A 26,117-nucleotide genomic window follows, 5' to 3' on the forward strand; every position below is an offset into this window, starting at 1 on the left:
TTCATTCCAGTAAAGCTAGTTAACATATCCAGTACTTCACATGGCTACCATTTTCTCCTTCTTTGTTTATTACACTACCTTATGATCCAGCAGTCCCACATGGGGATATATCCAAAGGAAATGAAATGAAATCAGGATACTGAGGAAATATCTTTACTCCCATGTTTATGTCAGTATTATTTACAATAGCCAAGATTTTTATTGCATTTATTATAAAATCTCCTCATAAGTCAATAAATAAGAATCAGGCAGAAAAAGTGAGCTTGAGAGGTAGTGATTGTGAAGCAACAAGTGTGAGTTCTGGCATTGACTAATTTTTTTTGGTGTAACTTTGAACTAATAATCTTTTGGTTGTCTCACTTGTCAAAATAATGGAATTGAAATAGAGGATTTTTAAGGTTCCTTCGTTTTAAAATTTTTTTATTGAGTTTATCAGTGTGACATTGGTTAATAAAATTATATGGGTTTCAGATGTACAATTCTATAATACATCATCTGTATATTGTATTGTGTGTTCACCACCAGGTTCCTTTTTGAACAAAAATCTCATCCTATTTCATTGAAGATCAGACAATGTAATAATATTTTTTCTACTACTTATTCCTGGGTATTTTTACCTGAGATTTTGATTACTAAGTAAAAACAAAACAAAATATGTTTCCAAGCAATTAAAGGGAAAGTTACTGACATTAAGCAAAAAGGTAGCGTATGGTGATTTTGTGGAACAAGCTTTAGCTATGTACCTCTAGGAGAGACTCTTCAAAAGCATCTGGTGAGCATGTGTGTGCTGTTGTTTTGTTTGATTTTGATTCCCAGGTATACATTTTACATGCTAACAGCCACTAAAGTGTACAGTGGCCAGTCTCTTAACTTTACAAAACATCCTGGGATCAGCTTTTGGACCTGGGCATAGTCTTGATATTAGACCAGTGAGTGACTATAACCTAAGCAGTAGTGTTCTATAGGAGAAAGGCTGTTTAGGAATAAAATCTTGTTTTTTGATTTTGCATGATGAATATTTATAACCAAAGGCTAATAGAAATTATGTGTAATTCCTTCTCATTTGTTCTGAACAGTGGACCTATATTTCAGGTTCATTGTGTTTAAGCAATTGCTGATTCATTTTAAAATCCTTTCTCTCTTTTGTATCTTTTTTTCTTTCTCTCTGCAGGATGTTTTCACTCCAGAGTGCAAATTTAAGGAATCTGTGTTTGAAAACTACTATGTGATCTATTCTTCCACATTGTACCGTCAGCAAGAATCAGGCCGAGCGTGGTTTCTGGGACTCAATAAAGAAGGTCAAATTATGAAGGGGAACAGAGTGAAGAAAACCAAGCCCTCGTCACATTTTGTACCAAAACCTATTGAAGGTATGAAACAAACTTCTTTTTTAGACTCTAATCAGTCAAGTTTCCATAGAATGCAACATTTTAGAACAAAAATTCAGAAAACACAACAGTACCTCTTCATATTACAAAATAAAGTTATACTGCAGATACTTGGTACTTAGAAAAACCTATAAAAATTCCTGAAATTAGAAGAGTAATGGTAGTTACTATTTGGAATATAATTTCCTTTGGTTTTGAACACAGTAATTTAATGTCTCGGACTGCACCCTTGAAAAACCAGAAATACTATTTTAGTGCTCTAAAGTTTTCAAAAGGCTTTTAGAAATATGTTCATATCCTAATCTCTACATCTTTGTGAGTATATCTAACAATATAATGTATTAATTTTTCTTTGTATTTTTTGAGGAAAAAAAAGAGCATACTGTACTGTGATCAATAAGTATTTACTTATAGTATTAAATGTTATTCTCAAATGAGCCTATAACTTCCCCTCCCTTCATTACTTAAGATAATTATATTTAATTGATATTTAATATATGCCATTTAGAATCAAGCAGTGGAATAACGAATTTTATGCTGAGGAAACCCACTTCTTGCAACTTCTTTTTTAAATAGGATGAGGCTGTATCACTGGAGTGACCACATTTACTGCATTCAGACAGCTTTTTAAAATACAGGCTCAGAAAGCAGCTGTGGTCTGGGCATGTACCCACATAACAGTCTTCTTTAAATGTCACACATTATAATTACTTAAAACATTAGTTCAGGCTCCTAGTCCAAGGAAATGAGAAAATTGAGGCAGTGCATTGCAATGCATTATACATTTTATTTATATATGATTAGTGGATATTTGACCCTGTCTAAGATGTCACAGAGACATATGATCCATGCCCAAAGATCCTTGATATTTGGTCCAGTCACAAACATCCCTGGAGACATTTGGTCCACACCAACCCATCCAGCTCATCCCATGCGTCATTACCAGCTAGGCTACTGAGAAAAAGAGGGTTGCTATTGACAGTGCAACCATAACACAATTATTGGACCAATAAAACATGATAGTAAACCAAAAGTCTAAATAAGCATTATGGACTATCTGAACCCAGAGAGGTTTTCTAAGTGTGGACATTTTGGACAGGACCAAATGTCACGTCCTGCAATATTATACACACACACACACACACACACATACAGGGGTGGGCCAAAGTAGATTTACAGTTGTGTGTACATGAAATGCAGAGTTAATAAAGCTATTTTAATAATTATAACCTGCATGTCTTTTTCCATACAAACAACTGTAAACCTACTTTTGCCCACCCTTGTGTATATACACACACATTATACTATGATATTATGTAGCATTGCTGTCCCCTAAATATCTATAAAGTATGTTCTGGTATTGTCTGTTCAACTAATATAGGTACTCAATGCCTGGAACAGAGTATATGTGACAATAACAGTTAACAAACATTTGTTAAATCATTATGTTTAAAGTGTGGGGGACATGTGACATTCCCAGCTCCTAGTCTCTCTCAAGCTTCCCCTCGCACCCTGTGCTTTTAACCACACAAAACTGAGCTTTGCTTTCTGCAATATTTTTTCACTAATTGGGGCCCTATGTAGTTTTCTTTACCCTTCCCCCCCACAATTCCCATGGTCTTATGTGCCTGGACAATGCCTATTCTTGTAAAAAATTAATTTAAGAATCAGTACCTCTGTGAGGGTGTCCATGACTTTCTTCAAGTAGAATTAAGGATTCTGTCACCTTATCATTGTATACATTTCTCTCCTCTAGAAATTACCACATTGTATTAAATTTACCTATTTTCTACTCTGTCTCTCTTATCCATGGTTTGCTTACTTTTTGAGTGGACAGAACATGTTTTATTTTTATTTTTTCCTCCTATCTCCTTGTATCTTGTGCAATGTCTGGCATATCACAGATATTTAATAATCAGTTGTTATATGAGTAAGTGAACATGTGAATGAACAAATGAATGAATAGATAAGTACATAACAGTCTTAGAGATATGAAATGTTTACTAATAGCAATAGTATAATGTAAAAAGAGATATATTATAAGTTGCAGGAATATGCTGTGCGGATTTAGGGAAGGAACTATCACTGCCACCAAAAGAACTGTATCATGGAAAAAACTATATTTAAAGGTACCTTCAGGCCTAGGCCTGGGTCAGACCAGTTGAGATGAGGGGTGGGGATTGGGCAGAACAAAACACTCCAGAAGCCTCGTGAGTATAGACAGGAATGTGCCTACTTGTAGGGTTTGGCAGAGGGTGCCTAAGAAACATAATATTTTCCATGGACAAATGTATCGATTCTAAAAATGATGTTTCAGACAAATTTTGCTTTTAACTTTGCAGGTTTATTTGTGCATTTAAGTTGGCTTTTTTAATTGTTGTGCAAGTATTATATGCTCATTAACAACTTTTGAAAAGCCCAGGAAAGTATAAAGGAAAAGGAAAATATCTTTTATACTGACCCCCCCCAAAAAAAGAACACCTGTGACCTACCACCCTAATCATAACTGCACCCTAATCATAACATGGCTAGTTAGGTTTCCTTCTGAGTCCATATACCTTTGAGAAAGCAATATACACAATGATCACGTTCCTAGTTCCAGAGCTGCTTTCACTCTACATTTATTGCTACATTTCAGTACAAATGTGGAAGAGATGACTAGACATTTCTTGTTGTGTACATTGAATTAAGTTTGCTGCATATAAAACAAAACCTATGTGAAAAGCAGTTTAACCATAGAAAGTTTTATTCTCTCACAAACCAAACCTGGATGTCATTTGTCCAGGGCTAGTGCTGTGCCTTCCCATTGTTTGGGACCCTGGCTGTGCCATTTGTTAGTGCCTCTCACCCTAGTATGCTGTACAACCGTGCATCAGTGCAGCCACACACAGTGGCCCTGGATCGGCCCTGATCCCCGTGACCCAACCCGCACCCTCCTTCCAGCCAGAGGGTAGATAGAGGAAGAGATGGAGAGGGAGGCACAAGCCTGTGCCATGTTCTCTTCAAGAGGGTCCCCATTAGCTGCCATATGATGCCTCCATCCCACTGGCCACACCCAGTCAGGTGGCCACACTTTGGTGCAGGGAAGACGAAGAATATAGTTTTTCTTCTGGGTGACTCCCTAACAAGTGCATGTTTGGTGATTTGGGAAGAGTGGCAGAATGGGATTGGGACAACTAGGGGCCTCTGCTGCAGCCTGCCATTGTCTTAACTTTCTGATAGCTCTGATTTCCTAATGTTCCCACTGACAGCTTTTAGTTGACTGTTTTGTTTTTTATTTTTCTTATTTACTGATTGATGCTTTAGGGTGATTTTCTTTTTTTCTGGGGAAAAATAAGGTCCATTTTTAAATCAGATTTACTAATACTTGGATTTACTTCCAAGACTCTTTGTATCTCTAGCTTATGGGAATGAACCTTAGGTATAAAGCATAGGGACTTATGATGAGAATCACTTCCAAAAATGAGAACAAGAACTTAATTGGTTTCAGATCAAGGACCTTTTAATTCCATAGAAATGTCTTTGCCTTTTGTCTTAGAAGGCAAGATTCACTCTTTTGAACAATATTAGATAACAGCTTTAGAAATACTTGCTTTGTATAGTTATTGTACTACACATATCTCAATTATTGCCTGTTTTATTTTTTATTCCATTTCCACCAAGATTTTAATACTATCCTCATTTTACGAATGTGGAAAATGAAGCACAGAAACACTAATTTTTCCCAAATCAGGCAACTTGTAAGTGGCAGAGCCAGAATTCAAACCTTCTTTTTAAATCTAAAATATACTTGCTCCATAGAAGTAAAAGCCATTTTAGATTCATGGAGACCTTCGGGCTCTGTATTGTAACTTAACTGATACACATGAAATTGGTCCATACTCTCGTGCCTCATCTATACTTTTATATCATTATTATAATACAAAACATGAATAATTATCCATCAGTTATATTTTTATTTTTTCATATCATTAAATGATGTTTACTGGTCACTATTATTATCAGAGACATGTACACTTGAGGTTTTGTTAGGCATTATTCTTAGGAGAACTTTTTTCTCCCTGCTAAGAGCCCAAAGCTACTCTTGCTAATCACTATTATTACTAATATTACTAGTCTTTTACTACTTCTCTATACAATTTATCAATTTACGATTTGCTTGGCAGGTTAAATACATTATCTAGTTAAATCTCACAACAACCTGTGTTATTTATCTTTATTTTATAGATGAAACTAATACTTAAAGTAATTACCTGTCCAAGATCACAGGGCTAGATAAATACAAAACTGGGACAGCAATCCAGGAAGCCTAGTGCCAATGCCTATGCACGGGAACTCCTATCCTGCACTGGCCTTGGGCCTGAAGCAAGCCTATGCTTATGCAAATACTCAGAAAAGTTACTGAGAGTAAAGCAGAAATGTTGTACCATGGTACAACGTGAATAGTTAGCTAACTCTAAACCATGCAAAGCTGAGACAGTATGCATGTATATGATGATAGAAATTCATATTGGTAGGTGATCAGATAGGATAGTTACGAGAATGCCATGTTAAAAGCAAGGAAGAATTAAGAATGCATCAGTTTTTCTGATGAGTTTTAACAGGCTTCATTTCCTACTCTGTAAAAGAAGAATTGGGACCAGATGACTCCTAAAGTTCTTTGGCAGTGACATTCTGTGGTAGTCTTTATAAGCACTTTATTGTAAAACCATTCCTTCATGGAGCCCAGCATAGGATTTACATCTAAAAAGATTCTAAACCCATTTTCTTTATTGAATTATTGCATGAATAAAGTACAGTTTTATAAGCTATTTCCATAATGGGGGGTTTGTGACTTATGTTGGAGGGGGGAGTAAAATGAAAGACATTCTAACCATAATACTTAGCTTAGAGTTTTGGTAATATTTTTTCCATATGCCAAATATAAAGCATATAACTAGAAAACACTCTTAGAAAAGAAATAGATAATGACAGCTTCATATGAAATTAGACGTATTGCTGTTTAACCAGAAAGGCTGTCAGTTATTTTCAGTTTGGGAAGGAATTTTTGTAAACCCGTAAGCCCACCACCAGTACTGATACCGACAGAGTCCAGCACTGTGCACAGTAAATTCCTTTCTTTGTCCAGGGAACCCACCCCTTATGGAGGAGAGCCAGGATGGGTTTGTCTTGTTTTTGCTTCTTTATTTCAAATAGCTCTGCCTTTTTTGCAGTCTTGCTGGAGATATAATTTTGAATGTCAGGTTTCCCCAAATTAAGCTCTGCCAGTTTGAGGGTCTTTCAGTCCTGCACTGATTACATGATAATATAGTAATTATCCACCAGCCTGTTCTCTGCACAGCTTCACCCCCCATCCTGTATTCAGAACACAGGAGGAGCTAATGAGGGTTTGCAAGGCCATTTATTCGGACAGATGGATGGACTCAGTATTACTATGTGCACTGCACATAAACCTCCACTTATGTGGGTCCCCTCCCCTGGAATTGAAGGCAACAGCGCAGCCTTCATGATTCCCACCACTGCCCTTTTACAGCATTGTCCACACCACACATAAGCAACTCCCCATATTTAAATTGTCTTGGCGGTGACCTCCCCCTTTAGTTTCAGATACAACAGCCAAATACTCTTTGACAAAGTACAAGACACAATCTCCTCCTTTTCACCTCCTTCCTGTTTCAGGAAGCTCATTACTCAGCTCCTATATGAGAATTGGTATTCAGGGTCTAGTTTCTTCCCCCTGAAAAGAATGTGTGCACTTTCCAAAGATTGAAGCTTCAGGAACACACACACACACACACACACACGCGCGCGCGCGTAAGGCAGCTGATTTAATTCCCAGCAGCATACTGTAGATCAGTGCTTCCCAAACTCCTGTATCAGAGCCATCTGGAGTGTTTGTAAACGCCACAGATTCTCAGAACAACAGATCCCCCAAGTGCTCTGATTTATTTATTTATGACCAGGTTTATAAGTCAACAGGTTTAAAAACCTGTTCAAATGATTCTAATAGCAACGAGGTTTGAGACTCGGTGTTCTCAACTGAATTTGTTCTTTCTGGGCTCACTTGGGTCAAATCTGGACTGAAGCAAATATTTAAATTTATTCAGATTAGTATGGTCAATATATGGCAGTTAGCCTAATCTACTATAGTGTAAATTGACACTCTGATACCATGGAATTAAATATTTTAACATGTTACATTTTTACATTTTCTACTCCTATTAAGAGGGTGCCTGTTAGTGCTAGGTTAAATTATCATATGGAGTTAGTTCAGGTAATGCCAATTATTCTACTAAATTGATCACCGAGAAAGAGTAACCTAATAGAAATTAATTAGTCGCGGATAAACAGATGTCTAATTGTTCTGATAAATGATTTGCAAATGATTTTCTAAGTAATTTTGAGAAAATAATTTACTTACTTCAACCTCAGTAATCTCTGAAGATAAAGTCAATAATAAATTCTACCTGTTTCATAGGAATAATATGAAGAGACATTGTAAGAAAGTTGTATTTTTAAAATCAGATCAGTGAAAAGCTTCTTTTTCATTTCCCCGTGGAATGGACATTGTGTTATTGTGTTATGAACCAGAGAAATGCTATGAAGGGTGGCAGTGAATGAGGGATGAGAAACAATGACAATTGAATTTGGAGGGAAAATAATAATCCCTTTGAAAGCTGTGAAATAAGGCACCAGGAGCAGAATAAACCAGGTGTCCTGCGGTAAAGCTCCAGTTAAAAGGACACCAATAGCAAATTTATTTTAAAATTTATTTCAGTTAAATGGAAGGATAACTAAATGGTTTGTTTTCCACAATCCTTGGGGGTTTTTTTGGGTTTTTTTTGTGTGTGTGTTTTTTTTGCCCAACCATACTAAATGACAAAAACAGAAAGATGGAGCAAAACAGTACTCCTGATGCCCCTGGTGGTTTCAATTACAGAAAAGATCATAGCGGCAACTCCCTCTCCTCCATCTTTTGAGTGTGGGATCTCTGACAGCCTGTGACATCTTTTCCCCCCAAACCATTGTAACTCCTTCAAAGCATCTAGTTCCTGCCTTTGAATTTAGCCTTTAATAAAACCCTCCTACCTGTCCCCAACACCACCTCCTTCCATCTCTCTCTCTCTTACATACAAATATTGCTCTGATCTCTTTCTAAATGAAGATACAGATCTTTTTGTTCACAGTGTCTCTTGATTCTTTACAATAAATATTTACAGCATACTGGGTAGATTCCTTTGGAAATACATTGCTTCTGAATCAGCACTTAGAATTTCCTTACAGTTCCAGAGGGATTCCACGTGACATCAACTAAGGTGTGAAATTACTTCATGTTAATTGCCCACACCCTTCCATGATCTGCTATTAAGACAATTAAATATCTTTAATGGTGCATTAACTAACAGGGCCATCTAACTTTTCCACTTCTTGTAAATTATAGAAGGCCAAGGAAAATTTCATTAAATCGATATAGGAATCAAAAGATTAGTCATATTTTATTCTTTTTTGATGAAAACTGATGTAGGAAGGGGGTTCTTTATAAAATGTCATTTGAGCTTTATTAGAAACTGGAGGTATATTGCCTCCATTTTTCTAGAAAGCAGAATTTGTCAGCAGCAATAATTGCCCCACACACAGGTTTTCCAACTCTCCATTACAGAGCAAGATTGACACTCAATGACTTATACCTAGTTCTCCCCAAAACTACCAGGACTCTCCAATTTTAAGTGGTTTGCAAGAAGCCAATAGTAATATAAAAGTAATCACTGATAGCAGCTGTACGACTCTGTATTTCATTTGCACGGCTCATGGTTAGTTTCAACAGGCTTCCTTCCATGCCCAGGGTCTCATCCGATGAGCACTGACCCTGCGGGCAGAGGCACGTGAGGATTGCCATTCCAATTCCAAGCTTGAGGAAACCAAGTTTAAGAGAAGTTAAGTAACCAGCTAGGCCTACACCACTAGGAAGGCAAAACTGGGGCCAGAGCCATGGCCTTCATCAGACGCCGCCTAGCACCCGGTGAGGCGGGGTGACAGGCCACTGTGCTGTCGCATAAGGTCGCTAGGGACTCGGCACGAGTGATGTCAGTGATGGCCGTGGGGAGTGAGTCTAACCGAAGTGGGTGCAAGATGTCACAGGAGAAAAATAAAGGAAGAACGTGGTGTTAGGTGACACTTTCGGGGAGTTCCCCTCTGAAAGGGAAGGAGAGATACACGGTGGGTCCGTAGTGGGGGCTGTCTGTTTAATGCTCTTGCAAGGTATTTACCGGCTGATGGGAAAGAAACAGGGGCGTTGTAGGAGGGGGGCTCCCGAGTAGGGGTGGCACTGAGTGCACAGTGACAACACAGGGCTGAGGTTGGCCAGGAGCCCACAGCGCTGGCGGGAGCAGATGTTTGCAGGTTAGTGGGCCCGTGGCAGGAATAGGAAAGCTTTGCTCTTCTCCACTTTTCTCAAGGTAATACGAAGTAAGGCAGCCTACTGATAGGAAGGGGGGGATGGAAAGGGAGGGAAGACGGGGAGGGAGAAGGAGAAGGGAGGGGAGAGGGGGAGAAGGAGAAGGGAGGGGAGAGGGAGAGAAGAGAGGAAGGGAGGTAAGAGGAGAGGGGAGGGGAGGGAGGAGGGAAGAGGAGAGGGGAGGGGAAGGAGGGGAGGGGAAGGAGGGGAACAAGGGGAGAAGGCAGGCCTGTTACCCAGTCTGCAGAGGGCCTGCACTGGCGGTGGAAGCTTGAGGAGGAAAGAGCAGGTTTGGAACAGCCACCTGGGGAGAATGGGGGAGGGGACTGGCTAGAGAAATGTAGCAGTAGGGTTCCAGCTAGTGCTGGGCACCCACGCCCATGAGATTTAGAGTCAAGATTTTGACTTGTGACCACGCAGCAAAGTTTATGTTTTTCTCCAGGCACATTAACGTATTTGACTATGAGCTTAGAGCAGGAGCCTGGCATTAACGACACATGAATCTGAGTGCTGATTCCGCCCTCTATCAGCACACTACTATGAACAAACTACCCTCTTTGCTCTTTAGGTTACTCGATTGCCAGAGGGACCAATAATGGATCTTCCTTTTAGGATCATTTAAAATAATCTTAGTGTATATATACTGCAGATATATAGCAAGTGCTCAATTAATGTTAGCTATGGTTATGAGGACAGCTGTTCCTTAGGAGAGTACCCATGGGATGGTACCTGTCCCCTGGCTTATTATAGTTGCCTGATTAATAAATAACAGCAACTCCTGAATTTCACTTTTTTCATAATTTTAAGAAAAGCATTATTTTAGTTTAAGGTTTCCAGGAGACACATTTTTGATAACTGAAATAAAGTGGATTGTTGAACATTAAAAGTTGCAAACAGGGAATCTGAACTATAATGGCAAGGAATGCCTGCATATTCTGATAACTGCATTTGCAACAGAGGTACCAGTGAAAGAATATAAGAGAAAAATATTAAATGGAAAGCTTGCCTTGGAAAGACTCATACCTAATCTAACAAAAAGAGGGTGGATTTTATTGTTAACAAGACTTCAAAGCCCAGCGATATATATTTGGGTTTTTTCTTTTCTAATGGCACAATCTTGCATTTAAAAATAAAGCAAAAATAGGGCAAACACCATATATTGTTACAAAATTCGTAGCTTATGGTCTTGTTTGAACCAAGTGTAGCATTTTATTTGTGATACCAGGACTGCAGGGCTTGCTGCAGAAATATGGCCAGTGCGTCTCAGGCAGCTGTGAAAATGACAACCGTAGTTAAGCCAAGTCAGGAGGAGGCTGGTGTCCACCATACAGACGTGTTCTGTTCAGGTTAATGGGTTGAACTGGGGATTTCTACTAAATGCCATGTGTTAAAGTAATAAATGATGTGGACTATTGTTAGAAACCTCCACTTGTCTTTTGTCTGCAGATTAACAAGAATACTCCCTCATCAAATCTCTCTACCTTATTCTCACTCTGAGAGCTGAGGTGAATTCTTTGGCTTCAATGTACTATAGATCAAGAAAAGTCAAAACATGAATAAAAGGAAATATCCAGAAGAGGAGGAGGTGGGGGGGGAGGGGGAGAGGAAGAAATTGAAACATATGTCAGATTAGAGAAAAAATAGGAAGAAAACTTACTTGAAGAAGGGGTACTAAAAACCAAACAGAAATGCTTCCCTTTTCAGGACATTATCTCCTTTACCACTTATCTAAAGCTATTATGATACCACATGTGTTAGAGGAATAGTGATATAGTTATCTCAAACATATCTTGTAGGATAAAAAACAGAAAGTATTCTTTTTTCTACATTAAAGAGGAAAGAGGGCAAGAAACATGATCAAGAACAACCCAGAAGGGCCAGATGAAAGAGTGATGACACTGTTAATCATTCAGATATTGCATCATCTGGACGCTGAATATTCGTCAGATTTGTTGGAGAATAGTGGAAGGTGAAATCAGAGAGAAACAGTTAGAAAGCAGTTCCACACCCAGTCCTAGCATCAAATCATGCCCACTGAAAATAAAATCTGTTCCAAAGAGTAGCCCACAAGGCTCTGAATGAGGCAGGATTAGACAGGAACTTCCCAGGTTGCCTAAATCAATCGGAGAATTTGTTTCCAGCTGTTCAATGGGTAGTGACACTGAATCTGAGTTTCTATTTAATAGGACTGGGGAGCTGGGAGGACAAGAAAGATAAGGAGATGGATTATTTTGTTTGTGTTTTCACTTTATTCCCAGGATGGAAAATACTCCTTAAATGAAACTAGAATATCAAACTTTGTTCTCCTAGCTGTAGTGGACCAGAATGCATAGAACAGAGGCAATGAGTAGAACATATTCAAGAATAAAGAGATTTTTTTAAAAGTTTCCAAAGATTCCTAAAGCAAAATAAAGCTATTCCTTATGAAGTAGTAGCTTATTATGATAGAAAGTGATAGGAAATCCCCCTTCTTAAATATCAACTACTGTACATCAAGACACTGGGGCTCTTTGCAATAACTAATAAGGCCCTGATTATTAGGAAGAGAAAAACTTAATCTTGCATGGGATCAGAATTATTTGAGAAACACAACTGCAGAGTGGTAGAATTTACATAACTGTTGAAGATCAGAACCTAGACAGTTCCCTAGACATGCTTCTTAAAGGTTTCACCCAATTGCTTAGTAGTACATGATTAGAAATTAATTCCAGAACTTCAGATTTTAACTAGTAGCAGTATAAAATTGTGATTAGTGTTTACTGCACAGTAAAGTATGCTATTTTCATATGTGGGAATGGTAACTCTTGACTAATCATTTGTTGTTTAGTTTTCCTAAGTGCTAAATTAAGCTCCCCACAAAACAAAAGGATAACCCTTCTCAGCATGTTAATTACCTTGACCAGGTGAACCCCACCTTTCAGTTGCAGTCAAAACTATGTTACTTGGAGTATATTAAATATTATCTGTATTAGATAAGGGGCAGTTTTCATACATATAGTGCCTCAGCTAGGTGTGTTCCTAAAATACAAGATTGTGTTCACAGGGCATCAGAACAACTCATGAAAGCTTCAAATGCTGCCAACCTTTCTGGAATCCATGCAGTAAGATTCAGTGTGAAGGATTCTTCTTGACTAATCTGACTGGCTGTATTCATGTCATGTAAACATAGTTAGACGTTCTTCTAGATAAAGAGATTGAATAAATAGATTTCCCCCTATGCACTCATATACTTGATGGACATATTAACTCTGCATTCACTATCAAATCGAGGCTGATATATATCATAATCATGGTTTGAATGGCCTACCCAGGAATTCAGGAGGCCCGACACAAATTAGCCCTGTGAGTCCTGTACCTCACCACCTCCCTATTTTACCCCATTCTTTAGCCATTCGTTTTTCTTATGCAACCAGCACTTCATCTCTTCATCCTTACTTATTAGGTCATCTGTCTCCAAATCTGTGTGTTCCTTTCCATTGAACTCTCTGCTATGACCCTTTCTACCTTGAGTTTTGTGTGCATAGCTGTGCTCACTCTCAGCTTTGAGCTCCTGAAGGGCAGGAGTCAAGAGGTCATTTCTTGCAGATGACACAGAATCAGGCAGATTGCCTGGAACAAAGTAAATATTCACCTGTTCATGGAATAAATGAACAAATGAATGCTTGAACAAATTCATCTTTGGCTATTAGTTGGCAAAGAGTAATTGAAATTTGAGAAGAGAAAAAAGGGAAAGTCAGTACTAGAATTAAAGTGATGCAACATTAGTTAAGCCAAGTTAAAAGGGTCAATAAATGTTTTGTGGAACAGTTTATCCTATCAAAGGAATCCAAGATACTGTTGACCAAAATAAAGGTTTAGGTTGTAACAAAGAATAAAACGCATTTATATGAGCAAAGGATTGCAATCCGGGAGGCACCAATTCAGGTAGTGAGTTAAATTGTGCTCTAGAGAGCACAAAGCGAGGAAGTGTTTATAGAAGCAAAAACAGCAGGTGCAGCTCATTTAGGTCCCCCATGCAAATGAAGGATGTGGCTAGGTTATCAGGGATTGGTTAGGCCCAATATGTAAATGAAGGATGCAAAATCAGTGATTTTGGTTTACAGTTTGGTTTTAAGATGCACTTTATAGAACACTTAACGCCTTCAGTTTTCCTCTTGTATTTTTTTCATCGTTTTATTGTGTACCACTCAGAATAGCATAGAGACAGAATGTTAGTACAATTATCCAAGAGAGTTATGTTACTGAGGAGAAGGGGGGGTTTCTCCTTTTTCCCCCCTAACTGGATTATGCTCTTTTAATTACATTTTAATTAAAATTTGAGATTTATACCCCTTCATTTGTCAGCTTCTTAAATTAGACAGCATTACTGACATCCCAGAGCCTGTAAATAACACTGAAAATTAAAGCCCAGGAAATTTAAATTTAATGTTTTGGTTTGGCAAAGATTTTGCTCACTCTCTTTTTATTTTATTTGCATGCAGTTTCTTACTTTGCTTTCTCTAAACATTTAATTAGAAATTGAAATACCTATTTGATTTATTGGAGGTGAAGGTAAGATATATAAGCTAGTTTTTTAAATTCCAGAATTTTATTATTCTATTTAATGTAAATATCAGCAAGTTAGTGATTGAGTTATCTTAGAAGAAGAGCAACTTGCACAATTTCCTATGACTCTTGTGAGTTTTGTTCCTTTTGAAACACAGAAAGTTTTCACACTGAAAGTTTTCAGATGCCAATTTGGAAACTTCTCTGGGGTTTTAATATCCAGTGGCCCGCAGGGTTAACTTATTGGAAATGTCATCTGCAGTGATAATTATAATGTAGCATTTTGTGTTGTCACAACTGAAATATTTTATGTGAGACATAGCAAAAAAAAAAAAAGAGAGATAAAAGTTAAAAACAAATGGGTAGAATCTACAACATAAGAAAACTAAAAAAGAAATTGCAACACTAAGAAATTCAGCTACAAAATTATAAAAATATATTTTTTAATGGAAATTAGAAAGTAACATCCTTCATTTACCTCCAATTTGAATTTTAAGATATTTGCATGTCAAAATCTATTGCTTATTTTTAAAAAAGGAAAGAAAAGGTTGGGTTCTTTTTCTTCATTGAGACTTTGATTTAACAGTACATAGTCAGGCCTGGGGATATATGTTTTCAGAGCTAATTAGTGGCAGTACTGAGAAACTGCTTTATGACATCATATGAATAACTTTCCAACTAAATCACTTCATTACTTTTTCCAAGTTCCCCTGCGCACTAACCAGTTATAAATAAGTGGCTGTATTTAGCACATATAAAGGTATGCTTTAATTTTGGAGATTTTGACACTGTTCATAACAGAAATACAGGTAAGAAACTTCAAGATTCCAGTAGAATCTCCCATAAGGATCTTCTGTTTTTTTGTAAAAGAAAGACAAAAAATTGAATTTACCACTGGCATCATCTTAAAATTACAGGATCAGTTCTTTCTGAGATAGTTCTCTTTGTACACTTTGCTACAAAGTGTTAGGTTAGGTCAAAGGCAGTTAGTCCTTTAGGGATATTGGAGGATCCTCTCAGCACAACAATTGAAATATTTTAAAATCTCATTTAAAAATATATATGTATGATCATGTGATGTTTATCCTTTATTTTGTTAATGTGCTGTATCACAGTGATCAATTTGCATATGTTGAGCCATTCTTACACCCCTGGAATGAACCCCACTTGATTGTGTTGTATTATCTTTTCAATGTATTATATTCTATTTGCTAGTATTTTGTTTAGGATTTTTGCATCTATATTCATCAGAGGTATTGGTCTATAATTTTATTTCTTTGTGTTGTTCTTGCCAGGTTTTAGTATCAGGGTAATGTTGGCCTCAATAAATGAAGTAAAAGCATTTGACAAGGTACAACATCCATTTATGGTGAAAGCACTCAATAAAATGGGTATAGAAGGAAAGTGCCTCAATATAATAAAGGCCATATATGATAAACCCTCAGCCAGTATCATCCTCAGTGATAAAAAACTGAACCGCTAAGGTCAGGAACAGAACAAAGGCGCCCACTCTCACCACTGTTCTTCACCATAGTACTGGAGGTTCAAGCCAGAGCAGTCAGACAGGGAAAGAAAGAAACAGCATCCAAATTGAGAATGAGGGAGTAAAATTGTCACTTTTTGCAAATGACTCAATTCTTTATATCTCCATCAGAAAAGAAAACCATGAGAAACAATAAATGAATACAGTAAAGTTGCAGGGTATAAGATCAATGTACAAAAAATTATTGCTTTCCTAAATACTAACAATGAAATTTAAGAAAAAGAAATGGAAAAAAATTCCATTTGTAGTTGAAACAAAAAGAATAAAATACTTAGGAATAAGCTTCACAAAGGATGTGAGGGACCTACTCACCGAAAACTGCAAGACATTGCTGAAAGAAATTGGAGAAGACACAAAGAAATGGAAAGTATTCTGTGCTCGTGGATCAGAAGACGCAACCTAGTTAGAATGACCATACTGCCCAAAGCAATGTACAGAATCAGTGCAAAAGAAACACCGACAAAAAGGAACCCTCGGAATGGGAGATGACGTTTGCAAACAAAACAGCCCGCACAAAGGGCGAATCTCCAGAACGTGTAAAGAACTCATAAAAATCAACACCAAACAAACCATCCAATTTAAAAACTGGGCGGAGGACCTGAACAGACACCTCTCCCAAGAAGATGTACAGACGGCCGACAGATACATGAAAAGATGTTCAACCTCACTAGCTATTCGGGGAACACACATCAAAACGACACTGAGATGCCACCTCACACCTGTTAGAGTGGCTGTTATCAGCAACTCAGGGAATAACGATAAAAATGGCTGTTTTTCAGAATGAAAATGTGTCTAAGTTTACAGATAGTCGGTGACTGAGTAATCACGTGGCCCCAGGCAGTGTGGCTCCCAGATTGGTGCTCGTATCCATACAACATCTACTCAGTCACAGCCATACCTCAGTCTCAAGTACTAGGGCTAAGCCCCAGGGAAGAAGCTGTTGGATTAGAAATAGCATTCAGATTAGCAGGGCATTGCAGTGGTGGTTCATTAGATAGAGGTACTTACCCTTTGTTTCCAAGTCAAGGATGAAAATAACTCCAGGTACTTAAGTGAAATATTTCATATGCTCTTCCACAGTCACATGTCCACCTCACAACAGTGTAACGAATCTTTTTCAATGTACTCAATATGCTGATAGATCATATTTTACAAGAATAGGTATGGCTTGAAAAACATTGTTCTTTCTGTGCAGCAATCTAGCAACAGCCGTGATAATTTACAGATGAACAAGTTTCAGAGCCAGACAAAAGCAATGGAGGAGAAAAAGAACCGTTTATATGGATGTGAACCGAAATCACATGGTTGCATAACCACTTTCCCTATTGCTGAGAAGCCCTGGACTGTGTTCATTACCTCCAGGGAAGGAAATCTGGTGTAACTGGGAAAATCGGGGGACTTTTTTCTTTCCTTTTTTTTTCTTTTAAACTTTTTTCTGCCTTCTCTCCCATTATCATTTCTTATGTAGGATACTCTGAAAATGGACAATAAATATTTCAATTTACCACAACAATGTCTTATTTCTTACAGTGGGGTAAGATTAGAAGCATGAATATAAGGATTTTTTTTCCTACCCAAACTAAATTGCAGACAAAGGAATAAAACCCAAAATATCTTTTAAATGTTATATATAAATATCTATCCTTTAAATGTTATACCCTTTCATCCTCTAACTCTAGATGAAAATCCTGTTGTATAGGTTAGTAGACAGTGAAGCCTAAAGCCTTATCTATAAGAGAACAGAAACCACTCATCTATCTATAGTTCAAGAAGACTCAAGAGGTTGTACTGATAGAACTAGAAGATGATCATGTGTATCCGTTAAGTATATTATCCAGTTAAAACTTGTTTTTGCAGGTGGAGAAGAGTTCACGATGAGAATTAAGAATATTTTAAGCTCTAATTTGAGGGGTTCATTGAGTCCAAATTGATGTCTACCAAATAATAAGTAATTATTGCCATTTTGTTTTCCAGTGTGTATGTACAGAGAGCCATCGCTACATGAAATTGGAGAGAAACAAGGGCGTTCGAGGAAAAGCTCTGGAACACCGACCATGAATGGAGGCAAAGTTGTGAATCAAGATTCAACATAGCGGAGAACTCTTCCCTTTGTTCCCTTTCTCATCCCTTCCTGTTCTCCCCTCCCCTTTACCCATTTCCTTCCAATAAATCTACCCAAGAAGAGAAAAATAAAATGGCAACACAGGACCTAGTGGCTCCCAAAATCTTCCTTTGTGTAGGACAGGAATATTGAACCAAAGCTTTCCTGTTGCAATGTGGTAGAAAATGCACATGCTCAACAATTAGCACACAAACAAGCAAGGCTCTACAAACATTAAAGTAAATTGTGCAGTTATTAATAGAGGGCTAATTGTAATAGAGACGTAACTGCAATAAAGATGAAATAAAGTTACTACCTTAAAGAAATGGGTTTTGTAGAACTGAACTTAGAAATTGATGTAATGCCCTAAATAGTTTAAGCTCTGGGTAATGCTGGGATGAGTGCTTTGTTTTGATTTTATATTTTCTTTGGGTGTCTGAAATTGCACATAATTATATCCTGTTTTCAGGATTCTTTTTAAAACCATGGTATTGAACATTTATTTATAGATTTTTCTAATGCCTCTAAGATACATAACAAGGAATCACTTATCAAGAAAATTCAAAAATTTATTTTTGAAGTTATTATTTAAGATTATTTTAGGCAAAGGATAGTCTTATGTTGAATCTAAAGGTATTAGCATATTTAATTCCTTAATAAAAAGAGTTTCAGATTCTCCTAAGAGAATGTCATATTTTTATTAAAGGTATTAACCTAGGATCTCATTTTTTAAGTAATTTAGATCATTTTTTTTCCTTTGGCTGAAATAACTCTTTGGAATTCTTTGTTATTACCATGCCTGGGCAGTGATGTACAATTTGCGTGCTCTTACTATTTGGTCTGATTGTTCACTTTGTGGACACCTTTGAGAATATAGGTGCATGTCTAGTTGTCTTAGAGAGTTTTTTTTTCATCTCTTGCAGCAGGAAAGAAGGAAGAGGGGTTTAACATAAGAAAATACATCCTGGAAAATTGGTCAAAGCAAATTGTATCTGCCTTTGTAAATTACCAGAGTTTTATGTATACAGCATTTTCCAAACTCTGCCATGATGTTGAGAGGCATGGCTGTGAAATTCCTAACTTCCTATTTTATGAATCAGGTGGCTTGTTTATTGCTCTATATCCTTGTTTATAAGTCTAGTAACAATAAGAGTGTCTCCTAGAACTCAGAAGGGTACTTGTAACAGATGGAATTTTTCAGGGGTTTAGAGAAACAATATGGAATTACCACCTATGGTTTCAACAGACAGGGTTGTGTGAGCAAGTTAACATAGTAAAAACACACACACACACACACACACACACACACACACACACACACACACACACACACACACACACACACACACACACACACACACACACACACACACACACACCCCCCCCCCCCCCCCCCCCCCCCCTCAGTGCAAGATTAGGCAAATGCATAGTTAGGGATACTGAAGTATTAGAAAAATATTAGGGAAGAAATGAACATTATTCAATTGCCTTGGAAAAAAATAGATCTATTTAGTCCTACAAATCAGGAATGGTGTAGAGACATCCAAATTAAAACAAAACAGAATGTTAAAAAAAAAAAAAAAAATGTATGCAGATTTTTGGATATTATTAATGAGAAGACTTAGCATGTTACCTCTCCTCCTGTTCAGCATGTATTGTTCCAAATATGACTCCCTGAAATATATACACTTTGCAGAAGCTCTAGGTCCTCACTTCAATGACCTTGCCATTGGTTGCTGTATTCTTTCAAGGTCACTATAGTTTCTCTCACTCTACACAATCATTATTCTGCAATAGTGGTTCGTGTACTTCACCAAGTATTCTATTAATGTTATCAGGAGATTAGCAGAAAACAAAATGGAAGAATTTGCCTAATCAGTTGCAAAGAAGAAAAGTTATGTATCTAGGCAAGGATTTTGAACACAAACTTGCAAGAAATATTTGTTTAACCAAAATATTTGGAAAGTAACAAATAAAGACATTTAAATAAATAAAAAAAGAATGTTGCTCTTCTAGGAAAAGAATGCCCTTGTTTAAAAAAAAACCTGGTTGTATTTCTCCTTGTCACTCTTGATTCAACTTGATTATAAATGCTCCCTCCCGTCACTTTCAGGACCAAACAAATCCCAAGCACAAAGCCTTATTTTCTTTAAGGAAATAAAAAAGAGGCTACTACAAAATGGGTCACAGGCTCACTTAGCATGAAATGACTTGAGCTTTTGTGGGGATACATACACACGCATGTATACACTCACCACAACCCCATCAGGAACACCCTGACAGCTTCTCAAAGGATTGTCAATTACACTGACGATTTCATGACACAATATATTTAATCCAGTTAAATATTATGAAAATACGATAGAGATATGAATCTCCAACAAAATTCTTCCCTCTTGTTTCAGTGGCTGTTCATTTGTCGTCTAGTGTCATATTTGTCTCCTTCCTGACAGCAGTTAAGAAGCGGAGTTCTAACTACCCAATTTGTATATTTTTCCCTCCGTATCATGTAAGTGGATGTTCACCACAGTGAACTGTTTGGATATTAGCTTTGCCTTGGTTACAACCGAGTTCAGTCAGTAAGTCAGAAACCTCATGTTCCTCTTACACGTGACCCTGACAGAAACTGGTGTAGAGCACAGGGCAACGTTTGCTTACCTGCTGCCTCCTTTGTAAGCACATGAAACCTGTCATAGGAAATCTCAGTATTCACTGTCTAGGTTTTTAAAAAATTAGCAAAAAAATAAATAAAAAATTAGCAAATGTAAACATAATTTACTGGTTTCCTCCAAAAATATGAGCCAGTTTGCATAGTTCACTTTTAAGGTTTATTCCAAGTAAAAGAATTCTTTACTTTGATATTCATTATTCTGATTTCTGGGTCTTAATTCATCCATCACTTATTTTCCTTTAAGTGATGTAAGCTGTTTTGAAAAAAATTAATCCATTGGGGTATTCCAGAAGTATGACTTCTAGCAAAGCTTTCTAATTGGCTATGTACATATAAGTTAAGACATGTTTATTCCCAGCATCCTTATTGTAACATGTTTCAAAATCACTGGGCTTAAGAATGAGAACAAAGCTCCTGAGACTCTCACAGAATAGTTTTCTGGTCAACATCCCTGACTTGACTGTTAAGCTAGAAGTTTGAGGTTTAGAAACAAAGTGGTGCTTTAGTCCCATTTGCTAATTCAGAGACTTTTGTGCCCCAGCAAACTGGAGGACAGCAAGCGAACCTATTCTCAATCACAGTAATAGTTTGGGTTTTGAATTTTGCATATGAATTTTATAGCACATTTTTAGCCAGGATGAACCTAGCCCAATAAAGAGACATCAGTTTGATGCACATTACAGTGCTTTTTGGACCTCCTTACAATCCACATAGATTTTTAGAAGAATTCGATTGAAGAAAATGACAACGCTGTAGATAGGCATTATATATAGCTTGGTGGTCCTGTGGTTCCACTAGCCAGAGATGAGAGTATTAAGACAAAGATCAAAGGATCAAGAATGGTTCAATGTGTATTGAAAAGTTTCTTGGACCACTGATTCCTTGGCAAAGAGGCACAACTACATCAACAGCAATTTTTTTAAAACACAGACCCAGAAACAGCCATTCTACTGTTCCACTGTCATGGCTTAATGTACCAGGCCTTGCTCTGAGAAGGGTTTCCATGAAGTTGCTTCATTTCATCTGCACAAGGTGAAACATTCACACATAAAAATGCCCCACTCATTTTAGTATCATAAAAAGCTGAGATGATTTCCCTGTCATAAATTGTAAATAGCATTTTTTAAAATCAGAATCACATTTAAAACAGTGGATTGTTCTACAAATATATATGTGTATATATACATATGCTTCTGAAATAAGGATATATTATATAGAGTTTTTATTTGATTTGTGGTATTTAGTCATAGGTAATCAAAAATAAAGAGATTTGAATGTAAAACTTTATATATAAATGTATATTTCTAATGATAGTAAAAATTGCCACTTTATAATAAAAGAAGAAACAGGTGGGCACAATCATCAAAGCACATACTCCTTCAGAACTTCATGGTTCTGAATCCCCTCTCTGATGCAGAGGCAACTATTTTTTTATTTCTAAAAAGTTATCTTAAAAACTTCCTGAAAGAGATTCCATGATAAGTCATAGCAAATTGAAAATTTATGGTTGAGGGCAGGAAAAAGATGCTAAATGCTGATTGTTATTTTTTCAGGATTTTTCCTGGAGCCCAAGTTAAATATTCAATATTTAAAATCTAAGTTAAGTGAAAATTGGTAATGTTCAGAGAAGATATATTGAGTGTCAGTAACAAACAGAAGCAAAAATATACTTAATGTTATAATAATAGCATAAAATAATGTCATAAAATTGCATCACTAGATGTTTCATTAGTTGGAAGGAATGAGTTGAAGCTTCTTTGTCCTTGCTCCAAGCAACCTAGAAAGACAGTGGCGTTCATTTCACTTATAGTTGTTCAAAAGTCCAAAATATACTCCCATGAGTGGATTTGGTATTAGCTCCATTACAAGGTTAAATGTTGCAATCTTAAGAAATTAATGACACTGAAATGTTTAATAAACATGTTGTATGAGAAACTGAACAAATTCATGTTTTGTTTTTGCATTAAAGCACAGATTATTCAAATCATTGCTTTTTGAGATCAGATTTGTAAACTGTTTATACATCACAACCTTCCTGAAGTAAAAAGCAGTTATAATCTTGAGATGCTCATGCATGTACACAAAATACTTGCACTTTTTTTTTACATTAAACTTCTTTGGGAAGTGTCTCTCCTTTTTTATTTTTTAAAATGTGTTTATCCTATAGTGTGTCACTGAAAAAGTGCTGTGCCTTACTAAAAAAAAAAAAAAAAAAAAAGGTTTATAGTGGGAGGTAACTCAAAAATTTTAAACACTGCAGTCAAAAGTAAAAATTACTTTCTAAATATGAAGCTACTCTGATAAACCTAACATTTCTCTTTTTTAAGATTAAGAACTAGAGCACATTCATTTATTCATAATTTACTACATAGTGGCTCAGTTGAGTTTAGGGATCACAACTAAATTATAGTCACACAAAAACCCAAGAAAGGCAGAAATATAAATAAATAACGTAATACTCGGAAGTACGTGTTACAATAGGTATGTTTCTAAGATTTTGTATACAACTGATGATGCAACAAGGAAACCTAGAGGGAAGACAAGGATTGAAAAAGGGTTGGATTTTACTGAGTAGTAAAAGACTATAAGGGGCCCCTGAAGTAGAGGAAATAGGTTGAAGAAAACTTAGGAAGACATGAAAAACATGACTTGCTTAAGAAATATGAATGAAACTAGGAAAGAATGTGCAGAGTAGGAGGTGGGGAAAAAACTGAGTTGAGATTAATAAAAAGGAAAAGTTATTCAAAGTTTTGTCAATGCACTCGATATGTTTGAGCATCGCTCTCTGTTAGGACACTTCTGGTTCCATCAAAACAGACTCCCCGAACCAAACAGCCTTCATCTAGGGGTCCACAGCGTTATCACTGAAACTTAATTTGTCCACTGTTCTCTCAGCTCTGCTACTTCCATGTGTAATAACTTCTCTCTTGGGGCCAGGAATTCTTTTATAGGTTACAGACACCACAGATTTATAGCATCTATTTTCTTATATTATTCCCCAGAAAACATCTCTTCACTTCTCCCAGTTTGGGCCATCTGTCCATAACTGAATGAACCACCATGGCCAGGAACTTGAGATATGTTGACTAGTTTAAGTCACCCAGGGCCTTTTCCTAGACTTGTAGGTGAGATGCACTTTTCCAAAGATACAGGCCTGCATAGATGAGTGGTGAATATTTGAACGGAATTCAGAGTGATTTATTAAGAGGAAATGGAATGCTGAGTAGCAAAACAAAAAAAATACCAAAACACACCTCTATTGTCTGTTAATGAATACAGTTCCTATCACAGCTCATTGGATAGTCTAAAAACTGGCAGAGAACTGCAAATGTTGATGAATGAAAGCCATTTTCATAAACCAGGGTGTACTGACAAAGGCATTGAAGATTCAATTCCTCTTGTATTATTAAATGCCTGCTATGCCAAAGGCACTGTATGGGTCACTGAGGAAGCTAGAAACAGCTGCAGTTTTAAACAAAAGTGGCCCATTGGGCAATAACTCAATATCTGGTATGTCTAATGCATTTAGATGACCATCACAAAGAAGACTAAAAAATGCATTTTGGCTATTCTAAATCAGAAGTTCTTATATCTACTTTTTCATAACCATAAAAACACTGCTCACATTAGGTAATTACAAAATGTTTCTTAAAACCCAAGCAATCTATTCCAGGTCTAAAATTCAGGGCTATTTGGGACCTCAAAAACCTGGGACAGCAATACATGCCATTACTGAATCTTCTCTACAGATTATAGCATTTGCTTAAACAATTTGAGTGATTTTAAATATACTAATCTCCCAAAGCAGCCTATTGCATTCATGAGCAATACTGGTTTTATAATGTCCTTACTCATGAAGTAACTTGTTCTGTAGCTTCTAACCACTGTTTGAAAGTTCATCCCTAGAGCTAGTCAATGTCACTGTAATTCTCCACCGACAAGAAGGTCTACAGGTGTCTGAAGATCACTGTCCTTTCGCACTCTTCTCTTCATGTGAAGTGCTCTCTGCTCATGTGAAATAGTTTCAGATCTTTAAAATATTTTGTTTCTTTACCATTCTGTTTATTTTACTCAAAACCAACTCTAATAACTTGGAGTGCACAAGAAAACATGATGTTTCTGATATAATCTAGCTGGTCCAAACCACTTCCTTATTCCTGATAGTATATATAGCAGGATTCTATAAAGTTGCATTCATCTTCTGACAACTTCATCTAAAAAAAATTAACCTTCAAGTTCATTTCTATTTTTTTACTTCTCTATGACTCAAACTAAGGCAAAGGGGTGTTAATAGACTGATAAGAATAATTCTAATCTGATTATGTCTGAGAAACGGACACATATTCAGAATTTTCCAGTTATACTACAAAATCCCCACTCATTGATTAATCACAAATCCTCTACTTAACTCTGTGTTAGCCTACCTAATTTTGTGTGACCCAATTAATCTGTTTTCAGGGATTAACCACTATGTATTTTCTTTTCTCACCTCACTTAGCTGGGGCAAGGTTTCAGAGGTGATCATTCTGATAGAAGGTCTTTGTCTTTTGAAAATATGTGCTCTTACAGGAGACAAATGGTTTTACTCTTTTAATTAAAGTCACTGTTGAATTAATCTAACAATCCCTTACACACAAAAATTAGACTTATCAGAATTATTGCTTAGTTTCTCAGTGACTCATTATTTTATTCTATAATTTAAAATTTGTTTCAATACAGGGCGACGCAAAAGTAGGTTTACAGTTGTTTGTATGGAAAATAATACAATAATTAATAAATAATAATACAAGAATTAACTGTTTTGCCTACTCACAACTATAAACCTACTTTTGCCCTGCCCTGTAATTATTTCCTTATCTCTTCAAATTCCTATTCAAAGTTTTCTCTGAGTCAATTTGCAGTGTCCTGGTGCATATTCACAAAAGTTCGTAAACTGCCAACATTTCTGTGGCTTTGAGGCCCTTAAAATGCTTTTTCCTTGCTTTTGTCTAGGACTGACAAGTGGGTGGGCATCCAACCCTTGAGTGACCTTCTTTAATAAAATTCCTTTGGTTTTCCATGGACCTCCTTTTTTTATTTTTGCAGAGGAGATTACTTTATTTGAAAGTAACATGCATTTGCTGAGCAAAAGCTTTCAGGATTATTTTTCTTAGGAATTGAAAATGTTATCAGCATTGTCATGTTATTTTTCTAACCCTTTTTGACAAGTTGATCTAGAAAACAGTATTAATTACTTAATTACTGTGCCATGTCCCTCATATACATACTCATGTACGGTCATCTGCTCTTTAAGGACAGGGATACCTTCTGAGAAATGTGTCATTAGGTGATTCCGTCCTTAGGCGAGCATCATACAGTGCACTTACACAAACCTACACGGTATAGCCCACTGCTGTAAATGTATGTGCTATACT

The 26,117-nt window shown here is 36.7% G+C and overlaps 1 protein-coding gene across 1 annotated transcript in view; it reads left to right on the plus strand.

The window, feature by feature from the left end:
* The window catches only part of FGF12 (fibroblast growth factor 12), a 440,873-nt gene extending 421,518 nt beyond the window's left edge, over window positions 1–19,355 (plus strand). The window contains exons 5-6 of the mRNA XM_016200049.2: window positions 1,172–1,370; window positions 17,906–19,355. Of these exons, the coding sequence (XP_016055535.1) occupies window positions 1,172–1,370; window positions 17,906–18,024 (318 nt within the window). The 3' untranslated portion in view covers window positions 18,025–19,355. The remainder of the gene's footprint in view (window positions 1–1,171; window positions 1,371–17,905) is intronic.
* The last annotated feature ends 6,762 nt before the right edge of the window (window positions 19,356–26,117 follow it).

This window comes from Miniopterus natalensis, chromosome 6 (assembly GCF_054644295.1).
Source record: "Miniopterus natalensis isolate mMinNat1 chromosome 6, mMinNat1.hap1, whole genome shotgun sequence".
Lineage (NCBI taxonomy): Eukaryota > Metazoa > Chordata > Mammalia > Chiroptera > Miniopteridae > Miniopterus > Miniopterus natalensis.